Source organism: Jaculus jaculus, chromosome 19 (genome assembly GCF_020740685.1).
Source record: "Jaculus jaculus isolate mJacJac1 chromosome 19, mJacJac1.mat.Y.cur, whole genome shotgun sequence".
NCBI lineage: Eukaryota > Metazoa > Chordata > Mammalia > Rodentia > Dipodidae > Jaculus > Jaculus jaculus.
The window spans coordinates 13,798,676-13,822,993 of record NC_059120.1 but is presented as its reverse complement, the minus strand read 5'-3'; the positions used below and the strand labels follow the sequence as shown (position 1 = coordinate 13,822,993).

Here is a 24,318-nt window from a genome sequence, read left to right as displayed (position 1 = left end):
GTTGACTTTTGTCAAGTTCCTTTGTAAGTCGCTACCTCTGATCTGCCCTTCAACCCTCTTGATACTCTTTTTTTTTTTTTCTGTTTGTTTCTTTTTTTGTTTGTTTGTTTTTTGTTTTTGAGGTAGGGTTTCACTCTAGCTCAGGTTGACCTGGAATTCACTATGTGGTCTCAGGGTGGCCTCAAACTCTTGGCGATCCTCTTACCTCTGCCTCCTGAATGCTGGGATTAAAGGCATGTGCCACCACTCCTGGCCCCTCTGGATATTCTTAAGTCAAGGTCAAAGCCTTGTCTCTGCCCAAGTGCACGGGACAGCACTGGGAGTCTGCTCTGCAACTCACATGCCTGGGCTCAGATCTGGGTTTGGCTCAGTCTCCACATCTGGACAGCAGAGGGAACAATACCCCAGTTCCTAAGGTTGTTGGCAGCTTGAACAAGTTGATGACATGCAAAGTGGTCAAGATGTGCTGTGGGTCAGCTCTGCTGAAACGTGAGCTTATGCAGTTAGTGTTGTGGATCCTCAACTGCTTCCTTCTGGGGGAGACAATGGGAGATAGTATGTGCCCGTGTGTCCCCTGTGAAGGGGATCTGCCACACTGGAAGAGGTCTTGCCATGTCATTCTCCAGGTCAGAGCGCTGGTGGCTCTTGTCTTCTCCTTGCAGAGAGCAGTGTGATTTGTAAGAAATGCCTTTTAAATGTTTGCTGTAGAGATTTCTAAACTTCTTCCTGGACAAGTACAAGCGCCGTGTGTGTGACGCGGACCAGTGGGAGTTCGTCAATGGGTGGTACATCCTGGTGATTGTCAGCGACCTCATGACAATAATCGGATCCATATTAAAAATGGAAATCAAGGCAAAGGTAAGAGAACCCCATTTAAAACCTTTCCTCCTCTGTCCTTCTGACGACCTCAGGCATCATAAGATACGTACTCCTGCTGGAGGTCAATTTGACTCCCATGTTGGCTCTTTTCTCTCACTTGTAAGATGAGGCTTTCTTTATTCCATGCTCAGAAAGGGAGGTAGAGGAGGTTAGCTGGTGCACTGTACTGTGGAAAATGACATGCAGTGGCTGTCCTGTAGGGAATATGGTAAGACCTTCAGAATAGTACTGGAACTTCGAGAAGGTTAGGTGGGCTATGTAAGAGTTATCGTCCAATTGCTGGGACAAAAATCCTGACTAACCACAGCCTATGGAAGGAAAGGGTTTGTTGTTAGCTTGCAGTGTTGAGGGGAAGTGTCATCACGTGAGGAAAGCACGGCAGGAGCAGACAGCAGGACATCACATCTTGTCACATCAGCAGGCAGGAAGTCGTCTGAGGTGAGCTAGCTCTGAACACCCAGTGGGTTGGACTAATAAACCTCCAGTTGTCCCCAGTGACACACCTCCTCCAGCAAGCCTCCACCTCCCAAAGGCTCCACAATTTTCCCAAACTGCTGCCAGCTGGGGATGAGGTATTCAAAACACATGAGCCTATGGGGGCGGGGGCATTTCACTCAAACCACCACAGGCTATTGATGTGTTGATTTATTATTTATTTGTTAAGTTTCAAAAGGAGTAGCTGACACCCAAACCAGTCACTTCCCCTGAACATCCCTGAGGAGGGATCTGTGAGGTTGGGTCCTGCGATGAATGGGGAGGGGCCAGAATACTTGACTATCTACCAAAGCCTGACATGTTATATAAATGAGTTTATTTGTTCTCACCTTTACCAAGCTGTTCTCTACCCAGGCTACCTATGGTTTCCATCAGGCCCATGTATTCTCAGGCCTGACTGGTTCAGCAGCCCCCTGGAGCTCCTGTTTTTAGCTTTCTGTCCCACACATCCACTTATAAAGCTGGTGGTAGGTTTTTGGAAGTGTCCATCTTGCTGTTATAATTTTTTCTACCACTGAGGACCTACCAAAGATGATGTGGCCTTCCCTCAGCATGGCTTCCAAGGTTCCCTCACCAGGCTCCATTTCTCTCCCTTCCAGAACACAGCGTGTCTTTCTCAGCTTTGAGCCCCTGCTCAGCACGTGTCCATGAGCCTGCCGTCTGTGCTACAGGTGTGGCTTGGCTCTGAATCACCCCCTTGGGAAGCCTGTGTGACAAGTTGCCTATATCTTTCATTGCATGAAGCATGTTGCATTAGAATAGAGTTTATTGTTTGAGAGCTAGAATTTGGGGAGAGCGGGAATTGTGTCAACAAACCACGTTGGCGATCATTTCTACCAGTGCTGAACGGTGTTGTTTATCATGTAACAAACACCATCACCCATGCTGTGCATGGTCAATGGTAAAGACAATGACTACTCCAAGATGTTGTTTAGAAATAAATCAGTTCAACCCATTGGAGTAGTAAAAGGAAATAAAATTTTTTTTTTCAAACTGCCCTTTCTTGCTGGACAGATTGCCCAGTGGTTAAGTGCACTTCCTGTCAAGTTTGAGGGCCTGAGGGGGCCTGAGACTGCCTGGGTTCAAGTCTCCAGATCCCATGTAAACAGTTGGGTATAGCCACACATTTCTGTAACCTCAGTCCTATAAGGAGCCTGAACAGTTGCTGGGGCTCAGCAAGCTTCAGGATCAGTAAGAGCCTCTGTCTCAAGGGCAGGGAACAGGTGGACGAGTGATGGAGTGGGCACTGGTGTTGTCCTCTGGCAAGTGAGTCCATGAAGCGCTGTGTTAGCATATACATGTGTGTGTGTTACACACACACACACACACACACACACACACACACACACACACACCCCTGCCTCTTCCTTCTCCTTTCCTGTTCTTTTGTTTTGTTTTTTCAAAGTAGGGTCTTACTCTAGCTTAGGCTGACATGGAATTCACTATATAGTCTCAGGGTGGCCTCGAGCTCATAGTGATCCTCCTACCTCTGCCTCCCGAGTGCTGGAATTAAAGGCGTGCACCACCATGCCCGGCTTCTTTCCTGTTCCTTTATGATAGCCCTGTAGCCCAGGCTGGCCTGGAACTCACTATGTAGTACAGGCTGGCCTTGAATTCAGCCTCCTTTCCTCTTTCAGCCTCCCTTGTACCACAATATCTGGCTTTTCTTTTTCTTATACAAAACCTCTCAGCAGCAGGGACAGAGTATGTTCTTCTCATCCATTTAAAATGTGGTAAATAATCCAAGTGGACTGGAGCAGTGTCCACACCGTGTTTGTGGATTTTTTTTCTTTCTTAGAACCTCACCAGCTATGATCTGTGCAGCATCCTGCTCGGGACATCCACGCTGTTTGTCTGGGTTGGAGTCATCAGATATCTGGGCTACTTTCAAACTTACAACGTAAGTACCGTTGTGATGGAGGCGTCTCGTTTCTTTAGTTCCATCTGCCCGCTCCATCCCCTCTTCCATTGTTTTGCAGGTGCTCATCTTAACCATGCAGGCCTCGCTGCCCAAAGTGCTGAGGTTCTGTGCCTGTGCTGGCATGGCCTACCTGGGCTACACCTTTTGCGGCTGGATCGTCTTAGGACCGTACCACAAGAAGGTGGGTAGCACGCGCTCTGACTTCCGCGCTGCAGGCGATGAGGGTCTCTGGTTCGGACCTTGCCTCTCTTCCTGCAGCGTGCACACATGATGTCAGCAATCAGCTTTCTCTCCATTTCTTTTTGTCTTTCCCCTTTTGCCTTTAGGATATTGCAACAAGAGCTTTGTTTCCTGGGTCTCGCTTATGGGGGTCACACATTCACTCAGCTGTTGGCAAATGAGTGTTTGACACGTGACTACTTGCGGTAGAGATGAGAATTAAGGAAATAATCACAGAAATTTTCTCATTTGCAGCATTAGGGGTTTCATCCCCATTGGTTGAGGTGAATGGAGGTGGGTAAAGACTAGGATTGGAATGATCATTTTATTTCTGCTTATTTTTATTTATTTATTTGAGAGCCACAGACAGACAGAGAGAGGCAGATAGATAGAGAGAGAATGGGCGCGCCAGGGCCTCCAGCCACTGCAAATGAACTCCAGATGCATGAACCCCCTTGGGCATCTGGCTTACATGGGTCCTGGGGAATCGAACCTTGAACCTGAACCAGGGTCCTTAGGCTTCACAGGCAAGCACTTAACCGTGAAGCCATCTATCCAGCCCTGATCATTTTATTTCTGATTAAAATGAAGACAGGTCCCACGGCAGCAAGGGCAGCACTCTGGGCTCTGAAGTGAAGACACGTCTTTGCAGTGGTTTTGATCACAACGTCATCTTTGCAGCATTTTCTAAATTTTATTTGTTCATTTGCATATGTGTGTGTGAGAGAGAAAGAGAGAGAGGAAGAGAGAGCACATAGATACAACAAAGGCTTCTTGCTGTTGCAAACACACCACTTTTTGCATCCAGATTACAGGGATGGCTGGGGAGTTGAACCTCAAGAGGGCAGGCTTTGCAAGCAAGTGACTTTAACCGCTGAGCCATTTCCAAGCCCTGTCCTTGTGTCTCCTTAAAGATCAAAATATGAGTTTAATTCGAGCGTGTGGCGCACGCCTTTAATCCCAGCGTTTGGGAGGTAGAGGTAGGAGGATCACCATGAGTTCAAGGCCACCCTGAGACTACGTAGTGAATTCGAGGTTGGCCTGTGCTAGAGGGAGACCCTACCTCAAAAAAACAAACAAAAAATTCTGAGTTGGAGTACCACTCAATTTCAGGCAGTATCATAATGCCAGGATTGTCAAAGTTATGGAAATATGTTGTACAATGATAAAATTAGCTGGGTGTGGCGGTACATGGCTATAATCCCAGGAGGCTGGGGCAGAAGAATCGCTGTGTGGTCAAGACCAGCCTGGACTACATAGTGAGTTCTAGGCCATCTTCAGAAACACAGGGTGACTTGGCAGATGGTGGTGTGTGTGAAGATATAGACATAGTTGGTTGGTAGACACATCATGAAATAAAACTGGTAGGTGATATTTTCAGACCACAAGGAAAAAGGCCATCGCATCTTTGGGTGTTTTCCGCCACGTCTCTGTGGCTGCAGAACAACAGCAGGGACAAAAGTAGCAGCTGCCAGGCTGGAGAGATGGCTTAGCGGTTAAGCGCTTGCCTGTGAAGCCTAAGGACCCCGGTTCGAGGCTCGGTTCCCCAGGACCCACGTTAGCCAGATGCACAAGGGGGCGCACGCGTCTGGAGTTCGTTTGCAGAGGCTGGAAGCCCTGGCGCGCCCATTCTCTCTCTCTCTCCCTCTATCTGTCTTTCTCTCTGTGTCTGTCGCTCTCAAATAAATAAATAAAAAATAAAAAAAAAAAATAGCAGCTGCCATTGCTGCACATGAGGCACATTTTCCATGTCATCTTCACCTGCTCTCTCCGCCCCACCCCACACTGCCGTCCTCAGCGCATAGAAAGGGAGAAAAGAGGCAAAAAAAATTTTAAATATTTAACCATGGCTTCCACATTTGTGTAATATCTTAGCTTTAAGTTTGACCTGATCATTTCATTAACCAAAATTCGTGATGAGATGGGGTTGTAAGCATTCCACAAACAGCAAATTATGCACAGAACTCAAAAGCTCTATGTTGTCCCACCAAAATAAAACCTGGTGGCCTGTATGCCCAACCTTTCCTCTCTAAGTATCACATTTAATATGCCCCCCCCAAGGACTAGTTTTCTTACATGAAACATGGCACAATTAACAAAATGTCAACCTCTGATCAATAATAAATTTTTTTCTGTGGTTTTTCGAGGTGGGGGGGGGTGTTCAGCCTAGCTCAGGCTGACCTGGAATTCACTATGTAGTCTCAGGGTGGCCTCAAACTCACGGTGGTCCTCCTTCCTCTGCCTCCCTGGGATTAAAGGGGTGTGCCACCACTCCCGGCTTAATAAAAAATCTTGATGCTGTTATTGCTTTACCAAGTCTAGGTTTGGTCATTAAAGGGGACTTGTGAGTAAAAACTGTCCTTTGATATGATATCTCGCTCCTGGGAAATTCCTTCGTCTTTTCATAACTAGGAAGCTGCCTGTCTTTTCCGAGCTTCGCCCCTCCGGCTCTGAGTGCGATTCCACGTCACTGACGCTGGAGGGCAGTGTTGCACTGTGTGGAAAAAATACGGGGCCCAAAGCTCTGACTTTAATTCCTTGTTTGTCTCCAAGACCTCAGGACAACTGATTTTTTTTTTTTTTTTTAAATCTCCTCCTACCCTGCTCCTTGCCGGTCTTCCCGCCCTTATTGTTATTCTGGAAGGTGCTCAGTTAACGTTGCTTTAATTTACTACATGGCGCCAGTGCCCCGTCTTTTGTTAAGCCTGGTGGTCAATTTCTTCCTCTCCCTTGGTATGTGAACCCACCTCTTGGCTTCCTGTCAGTGTGAGAAAATGCCTGACAGAACCGCCTCTAGGGGAGGAAAGATTTATTTTATCTTATGGTGTCAGTTCATGGTTCTTGTTACCTTTGGGGCTGTATGAGGCTGGTACGTCCAGGGTGGAGCCCATGGCAGAGGAAGCCCGGCACAGGGCGCTCCTTATCCCGATGCCTCCTTCAAGGGCACACCCCTGACGGCCAAGCTTCTTTCCATGCAGCCCCACCTCTCAAAGGTACCCAAACAGCGTCACGGGTTGGAGACCAACCCTTTAACACATGTGCTTTCGGGGGTCATTTGAGATCTGAACTACAACACCTCCCCTTCTCTTCCCAGTGGGAAGATGTCATTAACCTTTACAGAACATAAGAACGCCTGTGTTGAGTCATTTTCTGAGGTTCTTCACAGACAGCAGAGATGGCATTGAGACCCAGGGGTGGCTGGTTGCAGTGTACTGGCTTCAATCAGCACTCTGAAAGGGGTTTCTTGGTATTGGCTAGAGCGCGGGGCTCTGGCTCACCTGTGAGTGAGAAGCTTTTGCTTCAGTCTCATCCTCTTCATGTGAAGGTCAAGATCACGCAGGGAAGATGAGGTCATTTGTTCGGTGACCTTGACTGCATTACTACGTGTGCCTCGTTGTCCTTCCAAAAGATCTAGGTGACACTGGGAAGCTGCCAGCCAGTATTTCCTCCACAAATGTCACATAAGTCATAAATGGAGTCACATGCATGCTTTAGAGTACTCTGGTAGCCACACTAAAAAAAATGAGGAAGAAATCGATGAAATGGACTTTAATTATCAAATCTAGCATAGTCCAAATATTACTTCGGCATGTGAGCAGTAGAAACTACCTTAATGTCTTATTCCTTCTTTTGTACCAAGTCTTTGAAATCTGGTGAAATGTGGTATATCCTCACCACAGCCTCAGACTCACAATGTAGCAGAGGATGACCTTGAACTCCCGATCCTCCTGTCTCTGCCTCCCAACTGCTAGGTTTCAGGCATGTACCCCCACACCCAGTTTATGTTGTTGTGGGGGTTGAACCCAGAACCTCATGCCTGTTAGGCTAACACTCTACCAACTGAGTTACATCCCCAGGCCCACACATCTCAGTTTGAACAAACTGTATGCCAGGTACTCAAAAGTCACATTAGGTGAGTGACCACTGTTTTGGACGCTGTTCCCTTATACAAGTTTCCCCCTTAATGCTATCTTTCCTTTGTCTCCTTGGACATCAGAAGGATGAGGGGTGTGTGATGGCTTATACTGATTGTCAACCTGCCAGGACCTAGAGTCACCTGTGAGGTGTAATCCTCACAGGTGTATGTAATCCTCAGTGCTCCTCTGAGAGGGATTATCATAATTAGCATAATTAAGGTGGGAAGATCCACCCCATCTGTGGTAACACTCCTGATCTGGAATCGGGGACCACAGTCAAAGAAAAGATGTAGCTGAGTGCTTAGCATTCATTGTGTAGCTTCCACCACGCAGGGCTGAGAGCGACCAGCTCCGGTCACAATGACTTCGCTGCCACGAACCATAACCTGGAACTATAAACTTAAGCTGATCTTCATCCACTTTGTTTACTTTTTATTTTTATTGGGCAAGCCCAACAGATTGGCCTTTTTTTTTTTTTTATGCAAGCGAGAGAGAACTGAGAATCGGTGCACCAGGACCTCCAGCCCCTGCAATTGAACTCCAGAAGCGTGCGCCGCCCTGTGCGCATGTGCGACCTTGCACGCTTGTGTCCCTGATGCATCGGGCTTATGTGGGAACTGGAGAGTTGAATGTGGGTCCGTAGGCTTTGCAGGCAAGCACTAACCACTAAGCAATCTTTCCAGCCCAGCTTTATTTATTTATTTACTTGCAAGTAGAGAGAGAGAGAGAGAGAGGGAGGGAGGGAGAGAGAGGGGGAGAAAATGGGTGCTCCAGGGCCTGGTGCCACTGCAGATGAACTCCCGATGTGTGCATCCCTTTATGCATCCAGTTTAACATATTGCTGGGGAATTGAACGCCAGTTGTTAGCTCATTAGGCTTTGCAGGCGAGCGACTTAACTGCTGGACCATTTCACCACCCTTTTATCAGGTATTTTGTCTCAGCAACAAGACTCGATGACACCTGTGACATTTACCCAGCAGGCGTGGTTTTGGCCGCTGACCCCCATCTCCAGCCCAGCTGATAGGCGGGAGGGGAACGCATAGTTGGGTTATTGAATAGATGCACAACTCAGCGGAGTGGAGGAATTTCATGCTTTTCTGCTCTGAATCTCAAGTCCGAAAACGTTACTGCCCCTAGCAGCGCCACTTTCCGGGTGTCGCAAACCGTCAGAACATTCGTGCTGTGAAGGCGTCCATTCACTCAGAACCTTCACCGTTACTCAAGTTCTACAAAGGCTGAGCACGGCTGCAAGCATCTCCCGCTTTTGTTAGCACCCGTGAGTGTGAGTGGTGTCCTTTCTTTAAAGCAAGCACAAGAACTCCATGGAGGAGGAGGTGTCGGGAAAATTCTAATTCGAGGCTACAGTTTCTTGATCGGCATCCAGAGCCCCCAGCGCTTTCGCTTTCTTCCTTCTGTTACACGTGTAACTTCAGCGGAACGACTCAAGGGAGCCGAGCCGGGTCACACGGGTGCTCGCTCCCCGCGCTAATGGATTTTGGCACCGTGCCCATTGAAGATGTGAGGGGCGTGGAGGGCTAGACTGCTGACGCTCTACCAAACCTCATCCTGAATTATTGAACACTCCTCTAATGTGGCTTTCATGTTTGCCACTTCCGGAGGACTTTTCTTTACTATGGTGCATAAATAATAGTGCTGCACTTACCCTCATTTACAAATAAGACCGAGGCACTGAAAAATTACTGGCCTTTTTTTTTTTTTTTTTTTTTTTTGCTGATGCCATGGGTAAAACCCCAAAATTTCCGAGGCTACTGGTTTTAACCAAATACCTCTCTTATTTCAAGTAACTATGAGGCAGCTAAAACCTTTTACCTAAATATTGCATGAGATTCTTAAGAAGCAAACATTGCATCATTCTCTGACATAAACAACTTCAGGTTATGTTTGCATTCAAATGAAAGTTCTTTTTTTAAATATTTTTAATTTTTTGTTTACTTTTATTTATTTACTTGAGAGTGACATACAGAGAGAAGAAGAGAGAGAGGGAGAGAATGGGCACACCAGGGCCTCCAGCCGCTGCAAATGAACTCAAGATGCGCACGCTCCCTTGTGCATCTGGCTAACGTGGGTCCTGGGGAATCGAGCCTCAAACCGGGGTCCTTAGGCCTCACAAGCAAGTGCTTAACCACTAAGCCATCTCTACAGCCCTGAAAGTTCTTTCTGGCTCACAAAATTATCATTTATGAAATGAATGTTTGTTCCCCTGCTCCCATAGTCCCATAGCCAACATGGCTTTCCTATGGGAATATCCATGTATATTACTGTCTTCTCCTCACCGTGCGTCTGGGAAGTCAGACTGGTTTCTTCTTCATCACCACATTCCCAATGCTCAGGTTGAGGCATAGAATGGGGCAGATGCTCCTGACGTTTACTGAAGAGAGAGCAGAACCTGTCCTGGGTGTGATGGGTGACTTATCCTTATCAACTTGACTGGACTTGGAGACTCACCTCTGGGCATGTCTGGGAGGCCGTTTCTAGAGAAGTCTCACTGGGTAGAGAAGACTCGCCCTGGATGTGCATAGCATCAGTCTATGGGTTGGAGTCCTGGAATGAATAAAAAGAAGCAAACCAGCAGGGGCCTGGTGTTCCTTTTCCTCTGCTGCCCGGTCCACCGAGATGTGAGCCGGCGGCTGCCATATCTGCTGCCACACAGCCACCAGCTGTCACCCCTTCCCTGCCATGACGGGCTGTATCCCCTCAAACCAAGAGCTAAAGAAACCCGTCCTGCTGCAGTTCCTCCCTGTCATGTACTTACTGGCAACAACCAGAAAAGTAATTAACTCAGGGCTGGGCGTGATGGCCCACACCTTCAATCCCAGCACTTGGGCGGCAGAAATAAGAGGAAATCCATGAGTTCGAGGCCACACTGAGACTGCATAGGGAATTCCAGGTCAGCCTGGAAACTGTTTGAAAAAACAAACAAAAAAGAAAAAAGGAAAAAGGAAAAGTACTTAACACATAAATAGGCTTATGATTCTTGAGAGCCAAGGCAATATCTATCACTGTGCTCTTCTAACTGGAGACACCTAAAGACCTTACCATGGGTATATATGTATGAGTATTTTGGGTTTTATTTTTTTATTTTTTTGGTTTTCCAAGTTAGGGTTTCACTCTAGCTCAGGCTGACCTGGAATTCACTATTTAGTCTCAGGGTGGCCTTGAACTCACGGTGATCCTCCTACCTCTGCCTCCTGAGTGCTGGGATTAAAGATGTGCACCACGCCCAATTTGATTATTTTGGTTTTTCAAGTTAGGGTCTTCCTGTAGCCCAGACTGACCTGGAATTCACTATGTAGTCTTAGGCTGGCCTTGAACTCATAGCTGTCCTTCTACCTCTACCTCCTGAGTGCTGGCATTAAAGGTATGTGCCACCATTCCTGGAAAAATATAAATATATATTGGTCTTTTGGAGGTAGGGTCTCACTGTAGCCCAGGCTGACCTGGGTATCACTCTGTAGTTTCTATAGTTCCAGGCTGGCCTTGAACTCACAGTGATCCTCCTCTCTTTGCCTCTTGAGTGTTGTAATGAAAGGTGTGCACCACCATGCTCGGCCCTTGGGTATATTTAAGTTTACTTCTTGCCCATTGAAACTGATTCTGGTTTATAAGCAAGTTTTGTAATTTTAAAATGATACAACATGCATCAGTCAATTTATTGAGCATCTTATTTTAACTTGGTGGTAGGTTCAAAGAATTTTTGTGTGCACAAAGAAGGGAGAAGTATAATGGTTATAAATAACACTGTTGAGACAAGCATTGTGCCTACACTGAAAGTATCAACACTGACAAGTGAGACGTGAAATTGATAGGTACTGAGCAGCCAGCTATTTGCAGTTCTGAAACTGGCAGCAACACGTGTGTGTGTGTGTGTGTGTGTGTGTGTGTGTGTGTGTCTGTGTGTTCTTGAAATTGAAGAAAGAAACTGACTCACTTGCAAAAGAAGAGATGAGAACTGAGATGACGTCAGAGTTGTAATTGATGTCCACAGAAGCTAGCTTTACCTGTCTTAAGGCTAGTGGAGAAGATGGGGGGCATATTGGTAACTGGCTATCTTACTGTTAAATAACCTGTATATTCAGTGATTTGCCAACTGGGCATTCCCTGAAGGTCTCCATGGAGAGTGGCTTCACTGAAGCTCCATAGTCATTGGTTTTGCAAAGGCATGGGGCAATCTTTGTTTAGGGCACATTTGAGTACCCTCTTCTTTGGCCACAAATTTTAGATCACACAGCCTACCCGTGGGACAAGCAGTGTCAAGAGGTGGTGATTGCTGTGTAACTGGAGTAGGATAGCGATGAGAAGATGAATTCATGGTTTACTCGGTGGTTCTTGCTGATAACAGAGAAGGGGTTGGAGTGGCCAGGGCAGTGTGCCGTGAAGTAGACTTTGGGTCACCCTTAAATGTTGACTTCGAATGGACAGACTGAGGAGGCTGGATCCCATGAGGACAAGGCACGGTGCTTTGGGAGAGGACAAGGAGACCTTGATGTTGACAAGAAGGGCAGCATGAAGGACGAACTTACTCCAACCTTCTGGGTTTGCTTTTTGCTGTACACAGCCATGAGTAAAATGACCGGAGAGCAACCTTTTATGAAGTTCAGGTGCAGCTTGGAGCAGAGGGTGAGGAGGTTGGCCTGAAAGAGACTTGTTGGAAGTTTCTGTCTTAACACAGTTGCATACGGAGGTCTCCGGTGGGACTGGACAGTAGACTCAGAGAAACCCGGCACCTAATACACAGGCTTCGAGGTTAGCAAGACCGGTACAGCTTTAAGTACCTGACTATTCCATAGTAAATGTTGCTTTGCGTAGGAAGTTGGGATCAATGGCAAAGAAAATGTGGGATTTGAAAGGAAAGACCTTTTCCTGGTAAGAGTAATAAGAGGCCTTGAGTATCTCCAGGCCTATGCTGACTTAGTGGACAGATACACAGGCCCCGACACTTAAGGTGCAAGTTTGATCAAAATCTCTACAGTAACCTGTTTCATCTATGCTTCTGAAAGCCTTTTTCTTTTGCCTGTTAGATCATTATTATTCTTTATGAGCTTTTTATATTAATTTAATGTCTAACTCACTTTCTGCAAAGACATGTTTTTAAGAAGTATTTGTTTGGCCGGGCGTGGTGGTGCACGCCTTTAATCCCAGCACTCGAGAGGTAGAAGTAGGAGGATCACTGTGAGTTCGAGGCCATCCTGAAACTACATAGTGAATTCCAGGTCAGCCTGGGCTAGAGTGAGACCCTACCTTGCAAACCAAAATCAAAAACAAAAAATATATATACATCTGTTTGGTTGTGATAGAGAGGCAAGGGGGAGAGAGAGGGATGGAAAGAGGGAGAGAAAGAGAACTCCAGATGCTTGCACCACTCTGTGCATCTGGCTTTACATGGCTACTGGGGAATTGAACTCTTGCCCACAGCCTTTGCAAACAAGTACCTTTCACCACTGAACCATCTTTCCAGCCCACAACGTGTTTATTAAGCATAATGGTGTTTGGTTTTAGTGGTTATGGTAGCTGTTTGCCAGGCTCTCCAAGCCAGAATGGCTGACTCTGGGATTCCTGTGGGATCTTGTGTTTGCCTCGGACCAGCTCCTGAATTCTGGGCGCACACCTTCAATACTGGGCGCACACCTTCGGCTGAACCACCTAGCGTCTTTGCTCCTGCCTGGTGTCTCAGACTCACCTTGTTTAAAACTGAGCCTCTGTTTGAGTTAGGCCCTGTTGAATGTAATAGGAGTGAACTAGCACAGACCCAGCCCCTTCTCCTATCCCTGTGCCACTTTCTACAGAGTCCCCTCCTTTCCAGTAAGGACTTTCCTGTGTCAGCTGGACTCTTACCATCACTGGGGACCTGCATCCATCCTTGGGAGTTACCCACTCTGGGTCTGCTACACGCCATTAGTGACTCTGAGAAACACCTCCAGTCATATCAGTCCACTAGACAGAATTTCTTTAAATTTGTTTTTGTTTTTGTTTTTATTTATTTGAGAGCAATACAGAGAGAAAGAGGCAGAGACAGAGAGAGAGAGAATGGTGCATTAGGGCCTCCAGCCACTGCTAACGAACTCCAGATGCATATACCACCTTGTGCATCTGGCTTACGTGGATCCTGGGGAATCAAACCTAGAACCTGGGTTTTTAGGCTTCATAGGTGCTTAACCACTAAACCATCTCTCCAGCCCTAAATAGAATTTCTTTTACTTCAGTCTAGTCATGGGTTGGTTATGTCTGAAGCTTGCAGAAGCCCCAATAAGGGCAGGGGCATTGTGACCCAGGTGCCTCCTGTAGCCACTGCTCCTGGGAATTCAGTACATAAGGCCTCTGAGCACAGTCTTCCTCTCCTCAGTATACACCTGTGAGTCCAGCCTTTGGAGACTGAGGCCAGAGGATCATGAGGTTGAGGCCAACCTAAGCCAAATAACCCTGTCCTACCTAAAACAAACAAACAAACAAACAAACAAAAGATTCCTGGGATGGAGAGATGGCTTAGCAGTTAAGGCACCTACCTGCAAGGCCAAAGGACCCAGGTTCAATTCTCCAGGACACATAAGCTAGATGCACCAGGTGGCACATGCTTCTGGAGTTTGTTTTCAGTGGCTGAAGCCCTTGTGTGTCCATTATGTCTCTCTCTCTTCTCAAATAAATAAAATACATCATTTTAAAGGTTCCAAATTGCTGGGCATTGTGGCTCATGCCTTTAATCCCAGCACTTGGGAGGCAGAGGTAGGAGGATCCCTGTGAGTTCAAGGCCACCCTGAGGCTACATAGTGAATTTCAGGTCAGCCTAGGCTAGAGTGAGACCCTATCTCAAAAAAAAAAAAAAGAAAGGTTCCAAAGGCTGGAGATGTGACTCAATGGTAGAGTGATTGCCTTACATTCATAAGGCCCTGAGTTCAGTTTGTGGCATTGATTTAAAAAGAATCCAAACATGAAAAAAAAATGCATAGAGATGTTCATTCCTCTTTCTATTTTTAAAAAATTATTTATTTATGTGGGGAGAAAGAGAGAGAGAATGCCCAGGTGTAGCAGGGCCTCTTGCCATTGCAAATGAACTCCAGCTGCACACACCACTCTGCCTCTGGCTTTTCATGGCTACTGGGGAATTGAACTCTTGCCCACAGCCTTTGCAAACAAGTGCCTTTAACCACTGAGCCATCTCTCCAGGACTCATTCCTACTTCTTTATAATAGCAAACACGGCACATCTAGTGGCAGGGATATGGTTAAACTTGACATTTCCCAGAGATGACCTATTAGACAGCAAGCATTCCCTATGTGTAAAAGAATAGGACGTGAAACAAAACTGCTAGTTGTGATCACTCACGTTCCAAAAGTACACTAGAGAAAGCTGAGAGAAGCAGGAAGAGATTATTAGTGAAGGAGTTTAGTGTGTGTGTGCACATGTGCATGTGTGCGTGTGTATGTGCGTGCATGTGTATGTGCACATGTGTGGTGTTACATAATGTTTTCTGTCCTTATGGTATTCTAAGATGAATAATTCTACTAATAAAACTTCCAGGTTGATACTGCATATATGTGAGAACAAGGATTGTAATGGGGAGGTGATATGCTGGAGAATGTAATTTCAAAGGGGAAAGTGTGGGGGTGGGGAGGGAGGGAATTACCATGGGATTTTTTTTTTTATAATCATGGAAAATGTTAATAAAAATTTAAAAATTAAAAAAATAAAACTTCCATCATGCCAGGCATGGTGGTGCACTCCTTTAATCCCAGCACTCTGGAGGCAGAGGTAGGAGGATCGCCATGAGTTTGAGGCCACCCTGAGAATACATACTGAATTCCAGGTCAGCCTGAGCTAGAGTGAGACCCTACCTCGAAAAACCAAAAAAAAAACAAAAACAAAAACAAAAACAAAAAACAACAACAAAAAAAAAAACCTATCACAAAAAAAAAACAGCTTTAAGTAAACAAGCTAAAAGGTGGGTGGTGTGGGAAGGGATTATGATCACAATGTATTGTCTATAAGTACAAAAATTGTCAATTAAAGGTTTAACAAAAACAGAAAGCAATCTAAGTACAGCTTCCTGCGCATGGAGTACGCATGTCAGCGTCTACTTTCTGTTTCCCACGCTGTAGTTTGAGAACCTGAACCTCGTGGCCGAGTGCTTGTTTTCTCTGGTCAACGGCGACGACATGTTTGCAACCTTTGCTCAAATCCAGCAGAAGAGCGTCTTGGTGTGGCTGTTCAGCCGCCTGTACTTATATTCCTTCATCAGCCTGTTCATATACATGATCCTCAGCCTTTTTATTGCACTTATTACAGATTCTTATGACACCATTAAGGTAAGTGATCACCAACATTTGCAGCCAGAAGTCTTGCAAATTCCATATAGATCGCAGCATAAGAAAATGCTATACTTTTTCTAATCAATGCCATAATTTTATTTAGCTTTTGAGGTTTCCTAGAAAATAAACCTCTTTGATGCTGGAGCCCAGTTTTATTTTCTGTTATTTATTTATTTTTTCTTGAGAATTTTCACACATGAACATACTAAAATCGGGTCATAATTCCCCTCCATTACCCTCTCTGGCCTCCTCTCTCCGGCCCCTGCTTCGCCGAACCCCTTCTCCGTCCAACTACTCCTTCTATTTTGGTGCTGGAGAACAAGTTTAAGAATGCACTTAACACATGGTTTCTGTGACCCTGTAGCTTGGGTCGGGGTGGATTGGGGAGTGCTGGGAGGGACAGGAAGTGAACGTGGTGAGTCCAGCTGCAGGCTCCTGCCCTTGGCACTGACCACTGCACTATCTGTGTAGCGTCCTGGGACTTAGTAACTTTCAGTGATGAGAAGTGACTGCCACTCTGACACCTGGCCAGATATTCACACCTTATATACTGGGTGAGATGGACTCTTGCACGTAAGTCTCCTTTAAATGAGGAAGAGAAGGTTCCATGCCTCCCGTGCGTCCCACACCCTTTCAGATGGCCCCGTTGGGTTGATGTGCAGCTTGAAGGAAGTTTACTGCCTCCAGAGCTGGCATCCCCAGAGCACATAATTGTGTTGAAAACTACTTCAGGGCCTGGGCTGGAGCCACATGGGTGCCATGTCTGGGTGCTGGCGGCCTCTGCTCCCAGACCAACTGAGGAGGAAGCCAGTCCTACACAAACACTTCCAGTGTGTGGGGTCAGTTGTACCGAGGTTGGTCCTCACAGCAGGGCATGGCAGAAGAGAGAACTTGAGGCCCCATGACAAATACCATGACAAGGGTTCATGTCGTTGACATTAGTGTCCCTGGATGGAGGCAGAACAATGACTTGGGTGACCTTGTTGAGAATGAAGGGGTCCTAGAGTCTTCTTGTCTCCTGGGAAAAATCTGCCTTTTGCCCCACTCAGTGGTCACCAATAAAAAGGTGAAGCAGGTTAGTCCCCGGCAGGTGTTAGGGGGACAGTGTGAGCCGTGGAAGAACGTCTCTGGTCTCTGTTAGGATTCTAACAACTTTTGACTATGCCCTTCCATCTTCTTCTTCTTCTTCTTCTTCTTTTTTTTTTTTTTTTTCCGAGGTAGGGTCTCACTCTGGCTCAGGCTGACCTGGAATTCATTATATAGCCTCAGGGTGGCCTCGAACTCTCTGCAATCCTCCTACCTCTGCCTCCCGAGTGCTGGGATTAAAGGCGTGCGCCACCACGTCCAGCTCTTCCTTCTTCTTTTCCACACGCGTCTCCCCTGCTCCCTCTGGCCTTCGCTCTGTAGTTTTCCTCTTGACTGTTCCCTGCCCGGCACGGCTAGTCCCGGGCCTGACCGACTGACCCACCGCGGCTCCTATCACTTCTCAGCCCTGAGCGATAACTCTGCCAGATCTGAGCGGAGCTGTGTTTGGTTTGTTGACAAAGGCAGTGAGTTCCCAAGCTCTGCGAAGAAGGTAACCGTGCTGGGTGCTTTTCCAAAGAAATACCAGCAGAATGGATTTCCTGAGACGGACCTGCAAGAATTCCTGAAGGAATGCAGTAGCCGAGATGGGTACCAGCAGGAGCCCTCTGCCTCGCTGCCCTGCGCCTGCTGTCTGAGGAGGTCAGTACTGTGCTTCATCTCTGTGCTCCTGACACAGCCGCCTGGCGGCCACGAGAAAGTCATTCCAAGGTGAACATTATGCTCTGCCATCAGCATGTGGAAGGAAACCGTTCGTGTTTTTCTCCCTGTCCCCGCAACCAAAATTGGCTTTAGAAATGGGCTGTGTGTTATAAAACAAGGGTGAATAGAAAGTGTCATGATGTGATTGAAATTCTTTTGTTTAAATTTTTTAAAAATTTTATTTATTTATTTGAGAGAGCGATATAGGGAAAGAGGCAGACATACATACAGAGAGAGAGAGGGAGAACGGGCACACCAGGGCCTCCAGCCACTGCAAACGAACTCCAGACGCATGTGCCACTTCGTGCATCTGGCTTACATGAGTCCTGGGGAATCAAACCAAGGTCCTTTGGCTTTGCAGGCAAACACCTTAACTGCTAAGCCATCTCTCCAGCCCCATGATTGAAATTCTTAGTGATATTATGAGAGAACCTTGTGAGAAGGATGAATTATGTCTATGAAGCTGAGAGGCTGAGCTCTTAAGGGACACAAGGATGAGGTCAGAGCTGTTGTTCTTGGAGGAAGTCCTCTGGGAACATCAAAGTGTTTTTTCTTTTTTTTAATTCTCACAGAATGTAGTACAAATAAACTCCCAGAGCAGGACAGGGGATGCGATGGACAGGAAGCTGTTGACATCCTTGGTTAGAAACACAGCACACACTAGTAGCTCTTCACTGCCTACCTGGCCACTGCTGACTACTGGCCTAGGCTCTCAGGAAAATGGCCTGGGCCTCCGTGGCCAAAATATCCCATACAGTGGTTTGGGAACTAGAATGGGGATCAAGTAGAAACAGTTTTCTTAAACGTGTTTTCACTTGGGGCCAGGGGTAAGGTTGTTTTAAAGTATACTTTGGCTAAAGAAACAAAACCAATAGAATGGATATGGATTATAAAGAAATTTATTAAATTGGCTTATAGAATACGGGCTTGGGGGCTGGAGAGATGGCTTAGCGGTTAAGCACTTGCCTGTGAAGCCTAAGGACCCCGGTTCGAGGCTCGGTTCCCCAGGTCCCACGTTAGCCAGATGCACAAGGGGGCGCACGCGTCTGGAGTTCGTTTGCAGAGGCTGGAAGCCCTGGCGCGCCCATTCTCTCTCTCTCTCTCTATCTGTCTTTCTCTCTGTGTCTGTCACTCTCAAATAAATAAATAAAAATTAAAAAAAAAAAAAAAGAATACGGGCTTGGGAGTCTAACGTTGGCTGCTGGTAGCTGCTCAATCCATGAGGCTGGATGCCTCAAGGGTCCCAATCTGGTGCTGAAGGCCTGGAAGGATCCTGGAGAGCTCCTGGTCCTCAGTCCATGTGAGAAGGCTGAAGAATCTGGGTCTTGCTGAGTCGCTGAAGGATGGCAGCAGTGGCAGGCTAGAGAGACACACATCACAAGTAGCATGGGCAGCCAAGCAGGTTCTAGGTTCTCCCAGAGCGCCTTCATATCATATAGTCTACCTGCAGAAGGGCCACCCAATCTGGGGGAAGGGCTTCCTCCCTGGGTTACTCCTGGTGGGAAACACCTTCCCAGACCTGCTCCTGATGTGATCAGTTGGCAGTAAAGATTAACAGTCACATCTTCCCTCCTCATGGATCCTCTAAACAAAATGTTAAGAGAGTAGAACATCATTGCTACTTAAAACCACAGGTTGTATTTTTCTGTTAATTAATTCATACTGCATCTGGGGATTTGCAACGATAAGATTTGCATAGCTGAACAGTGTGTGTGGTAAGTACGAAGTGAGATCTTCTGAGAAGTTTCCCAAATTACATTCATAAACTCAAAGCATTATGTCATTGCTGTGGAAGCTGGGATAAAGGAAAATTAATTTTCTTAATTGGCATTTGCCTCCTCTGAGCAACAATAAGGAGTCTCTGTGAGTTGGTTTGCTATTATAATTGGATGAATTACTTGTCTGGTGGCTGTGACAAACATCTGATTCAGAGGCTGGAGAGATGGCTTAGCAGTTAAGGCGCTTGGTTGCAAAGCCAAAGGACCCAGGTTCAATTCCCCAGGACCCATGTAAGCCAGATGCACAAGGAGGTGCATGCATCTGGAGTTTGTTTGCAGTGGCTGGAAGCCTTGGTGCACCCATTCTCTCTCTCTCTCTCTCTCTCTCTTCCTGACTATTTCTATATATATCTCTCAAATAAATAAATAATTAATAAAATATTTTAAAAAGTATTTGACTCAAAACAAATTAAGGAAGGAACGCGTTATTTTGGCTCATGGTGTGAAGGTTTAGTCCATGCATCGTAGGAAGCATAACGGAGCTGCTCACGTTGCATCTACAGTCAGGAAGCAGAGAGAGGAATGCTGACACTCCACTGTTTTCCTCCCTTCCCCACATTTATTCATTCTGAAAAACCCCAGCCCATGGAATGGTGCTGCCCACACTCAGGATGTGCCTACCCTCCTCAGCGAAACCTCTCTGGAAACGCCCTCACAGACATGCCTGGAAGCATGTCTCCTGGGTAATTCTAAGTCCCATCAGATTGACAGTAATGACTAAGTACCACAGTCATAAACTGTAAGAAGGAAGGAGTTTCATTTAAGAATGTAAGTGTGAATTCTGTTAGATAACGGTTGCAGGTACCTTCTTGCTGCTGGAACAAACTCTCGGCCAGAAGCAGCTCATGGGAGGAAAGGGTTTATTTCAGGCTTACAGAGTCCAGGGGAAGCTTCATCATGCCAGAAGACGCTGGCTCACTTCATCACACACTCACAGCAGAGAGGCAGCAGCTATAGAACTCAAGCCCAGTGGGACTTTCAACACACACCTTAGGCTGGACACAAGGTCTGCCCACCCAGTGACTCACCTCCTCGAGCAGGGCTCCATCTGCAGAAGACTCAGTAGGAAGCTTAATCAAAAATACCCGAGTGTACAGGAACATTTACTTTCAGACCACTATGATAACCAGCAAGTCAGCTGGCTAGAACACTATCCTCTTCTAGGTTTGGACCTTGTCTGCTTTACCACGTGCCCTAGGTGATAGTGAACTATTTTCTTGGGCAGCTCTGTGGAATAATGAGATTCAGGGGTAGAATGGGAACCTTGCTGCCAAGCCTAGGTATGAGAGGGGAGAAGAAGGGAGTGCCATCAGCAGAAAGTAGCCCTGGGGTGCACCACGTTTGTTGTGTGCATGGTGCCAAGTATGGGGTGCCCAGAAAGGACTGAAGGGATGAAGAGAAAGAAGAAAGCCCACCGCAGAAGTAAGCTGCAGAACTGTGGTGATGAAAGACGAGAGACATAGACACAGAAGCGGCAGTTACCATGTCTCACTAAAAGTTAGTCACTGGCTGGGTGTGGTGGCGCACGCCTTTAATCCCAGCACTCGGGAGGGAGGCAGAGGTAAGAGGATTGCCATGAGTTCGAGGCCACCCTGTGACTGCATAGTGAATTCCAGGTCAACCTGGGCCACAGTGAGACCCTAACCTTAGAAAAAGAAAGGAAAAAAAAAAAAAGACTGAAGCGATGGCTTAGTGGTTAAGATGTTTGTCCTGCAAAGCCAAAGGACCCAGGTTCGATTCCCCAGGACTCACATTAGCTAGATGCACAAAGGGGTGCACTCTGGAGGCCCTGGCACATCCATTCTCTCTCTCTCTTTTCCCCCTCTTTCTCTGTCAAAGAAATAAATAATAAATTTTTTTTTTTTTAAAAAAAAGGTGGTCACTGGTGGAGTCAACTAGAACAGTGTCCCTAGGAATGTCAGACAATGGCTTGGTGGACCCTGCAGAGAATAAGTGAGGGTCACCTGGCCTGCAGGGAGTGGTGTGTCACTGTGGTGCAACTTAGGACTAAGGGACAACTTAGGACCCACCAAAAATTAACCCTTGATAAGCTGAACAGCTGGGAAGAGAAGAACGAAATCAAATTGAATGGAAAATCAATGTCAGGGAGGGACATCATGGAGGCAGCCCGGAGAAATCGGGCACCGCCAAGACTGGTGTCTGGTCTTCATGTTTAATGACGAGGACAGGTAGCATTTACCCATCACCATTCTTCCTCACACAGGCCATGGGGGGATCATTCTTTTTCAGGAAAGCCATCTAGCAGCACCATACATCGATCCCCTGTGAGTTATTGACAGAACCCCTGGCCTGAGCCTCAGAACAACTGGATTCCTGTTTGAGACCCTGCTAGTAACCAAGTGGGTCCTAAGTGTCCTGTGGCCTCTCCTAACCCTCATGGTTCTTCTGATATCATCACCATGAGCCAGATGCCCTGTGAAATGTTTTCTAGGTCCAACATGATGCGGTTCTTTGCAGGAAAATGTTTGGTTGAACAGATGTGAGTTAAACTTTATAGTTTTCTCTTGAAGTGAAGGAGGGAAGCGGGTTTTTGTAGCCATGGACAAGGCTCTGTTAGGAACAGAGGGTCCTAAGAGATGATGGGTGCTCACAAGTTATTTATGGGAGTATCTTCTCAAACCTCAAATAATATAAATTTTCTTCCTTAATTTTTTCTCATTTTTCACACAAACTATGCATGATTAGAATATAGAGTATTCCAGTTTTTTGTTGTTCTTAAATCATTTGTTTTCTTTCTTCTTCTTCCCTCTTTCTGTTGCAGGAAAGGGAGTGATGACCCTTTGATACTCATTAACTAAAGTCCTTTACCAGAGGTAAAGACCATTACATCTAGAAACCTGCTCCAGTAGCAATGCAGACAGACCCCTGATGGACCAGCAGTTCTCAAAAGGATTGTTTTACTAATTGTGGATCCAGAAAGAGGCGTGCCTGTCAGATGGCTGACTTATAGTTCCAGAATTACTCTTTATAAACTCAGAGGATGAAGACTAGAGCTTGGGCTACTGCTGGGCACGAGGCAGTGGACAGTGACAGTGAAATTCTCCAGCAGTCTGTTCATTTGTGGAGATGAACAAAATCTCATTGCAGAGTGTGCAAACAATGACAGTGAAATCCAAATAGAGACGAGTGCCTATTGCCAGATAAGAGCTTGTTTGAAAAGGTGACTCATGGGTTTGAAGACACTTGTTAATGCATGATCTGTAGAGGGATGAGTTTGGCTTTAACCAACCTAAACTTCCTTGGTTGGAGAACTATTAAGCCATGTTAAAAAAAATCACACTCAGACAAAAAGACCTCTGGAAGCACACTTTTCCTGGTCAGTTGTCCTTTGAGCCCTCTCCCTCAGCATAATATGAAATTCACATCAGTATAGCCAAGGGGATCAGAAATGGAACATTTGGATGGGTCATTAGTTGTGCTGATCCTGGACTGTCCACACATGACTTGTGTTACTACACTAACAGTGGTCACTTATCTTAACGACAGAGCTTCACTGTGGTGGGGATTTATTTTTGTCAAGCAAGGAAATATGGTGCATTGGTCCTTAAATAAATTTATTTTCATCATACTGTAGAGCCCCATTACTATATGTTACGATTTGTTTCTCTGAACATTCACCTAGTGAAAGTTTCATATGATACCTCGATTCACTAGCTCGTATGAATGGATTTCTCAGTTTCAAAAAGGCAGTGGAGGAGGGCTGGAGGGATGGCTCGGTGGTTAAGTGTGCTTCCTGCACAAGCAAGAAGGCCTAAGGGGTGGGGGTGCTGGAACTGCCTGGATTTGAGTCTCTCACATCAACAGCTGGGCATGATCAGGAACACCTGTAACCCCAATCTCTGCAAGGGGAGCAGAGACCAGGGAACCACCTGGGCTGGAGAAAGAAACAAGCTCCAGTCTCAGCAGAAGCATAATGGAGATGGACACCTGGCATTCTACTCCAACCACCATAGGCAAACACACAGGACACTGCAAGTCACATATGCATACATACACTTTCTCCCTACACAAAGGTACACACCGTAGTACACACACACACACACACACACACACACACACACACACGTAAAACAGCAGTGAAGGAGATAGGGCAGCCTATCAATGTTATTCAATAGACATTTACGATGAGCATAGATTGATGTCATGCTTGAGCCATCTCAGACATTGTAGTAGACAACTTCAGTCACTGGGATGACCTTCCAAACCAGTCACAGTCTATGGGAGGAATGGCATTTATCTGAAGCTTACAGATCCAGGAGAAGTTCCATAATGGCAGAAGTGGGCCAATTTATTTTATTTTATTCTTTTAAAAATATTTTAAATTTAATTTATTTATCTATTTATTTGAGAGAGAGAAAGAGGGAGAGAGAGAGAATGGGTATTCCCAGGGCCTCCAGCCACTGCAAACAAACTCCAGAAGCATGTGCCCCCTTATGCATCTGGCTTATGTGGGTCTTGGAGAGTCAAACCGGGATCCTTTGGCTTTACAGGAAAATGCCTTAACTACTAAGCTCTCCAGCCCTATTTCATTTTATTCTTTATTTTTAGAGAGAGAGAGATTGGTACACTAGGGCCTCAGCCACTGCAGACAAACTTCAGATGCTTGCACCACCTAGTGGGCACATGCAACGTTGACCTTGCCTCACCTTTGTGAGTCTGGCTTATTTGGGATATGGAGAGTTGAACATGGGTCCTTTGGCTTTGTAGGGAAGTGCCTTAACCACTAAACTATCTCTCCTGCCCCTGGCCCACTTTCAAAGGTCCACGCAGAGAGAGAAAAACACCACTAATATGAAGCAAGCACACTTCAGGAACTCAGACAGAAATCAAGCACTTTGCATATCTCTAGATTAGAATTTAGATCCTCCCCCAGTAACAAATACCTTAGAGCTAGGCCCCAGGATCCACCCAGGGACACCTGTGGCAGGCATCTTCAGTTGCAAGTACCAAGTCCATGCCTGTTCCTCCAAAGCAAAAGTTC

The 24,318-nt window shown here is 46.3% G+C and overlaps 1 protein-coding gene across 3 annotated transcripts in view; it reads left to right on the top strand.

Annotated features, from left to right (window-relative positions):
• Positions 1–22,905, top strand: part of Mcoln2 (mucolipin TRP cation channel 2) — a 57,070-nt gene extending 34,165 nt beyond the window's left edge. For 2 of the 3 annotated variants that reach the window (XM_004653653.2, XM_045138101.1), the window contains exons 9-14: positions 709–858; positions 3,173–3,274; positions 3,354–3,476; positions 15,544–15,750; positions 17,357–17,478; positions 22,099–22,905. In XM_004653653.2, coding sequence (XP_004653710.1) covers positions 709–858; positions 3,173–3,274; positions 3,354–3,476; positions 15,544–15,750; positions 17,357–17,478; positions 22,099–22,135 — 741 coding nt within the window. In that variant the 3' untranslated portion in view covers positions 22,136–22,905. Of the gene's footprint in view, positions 1–708; positions 859–3,172; positions 3,275–3,353; positions 3,477–15,543; positions 15,751–17,300; positions 17,479–22,098 lie in introns of those variants that run through there. The other variant, XM_045138103.1, reaches the window with a different exon arrangement.
• Positions 22,906–24,318: the final 1,413 nt, after the last annotated feature.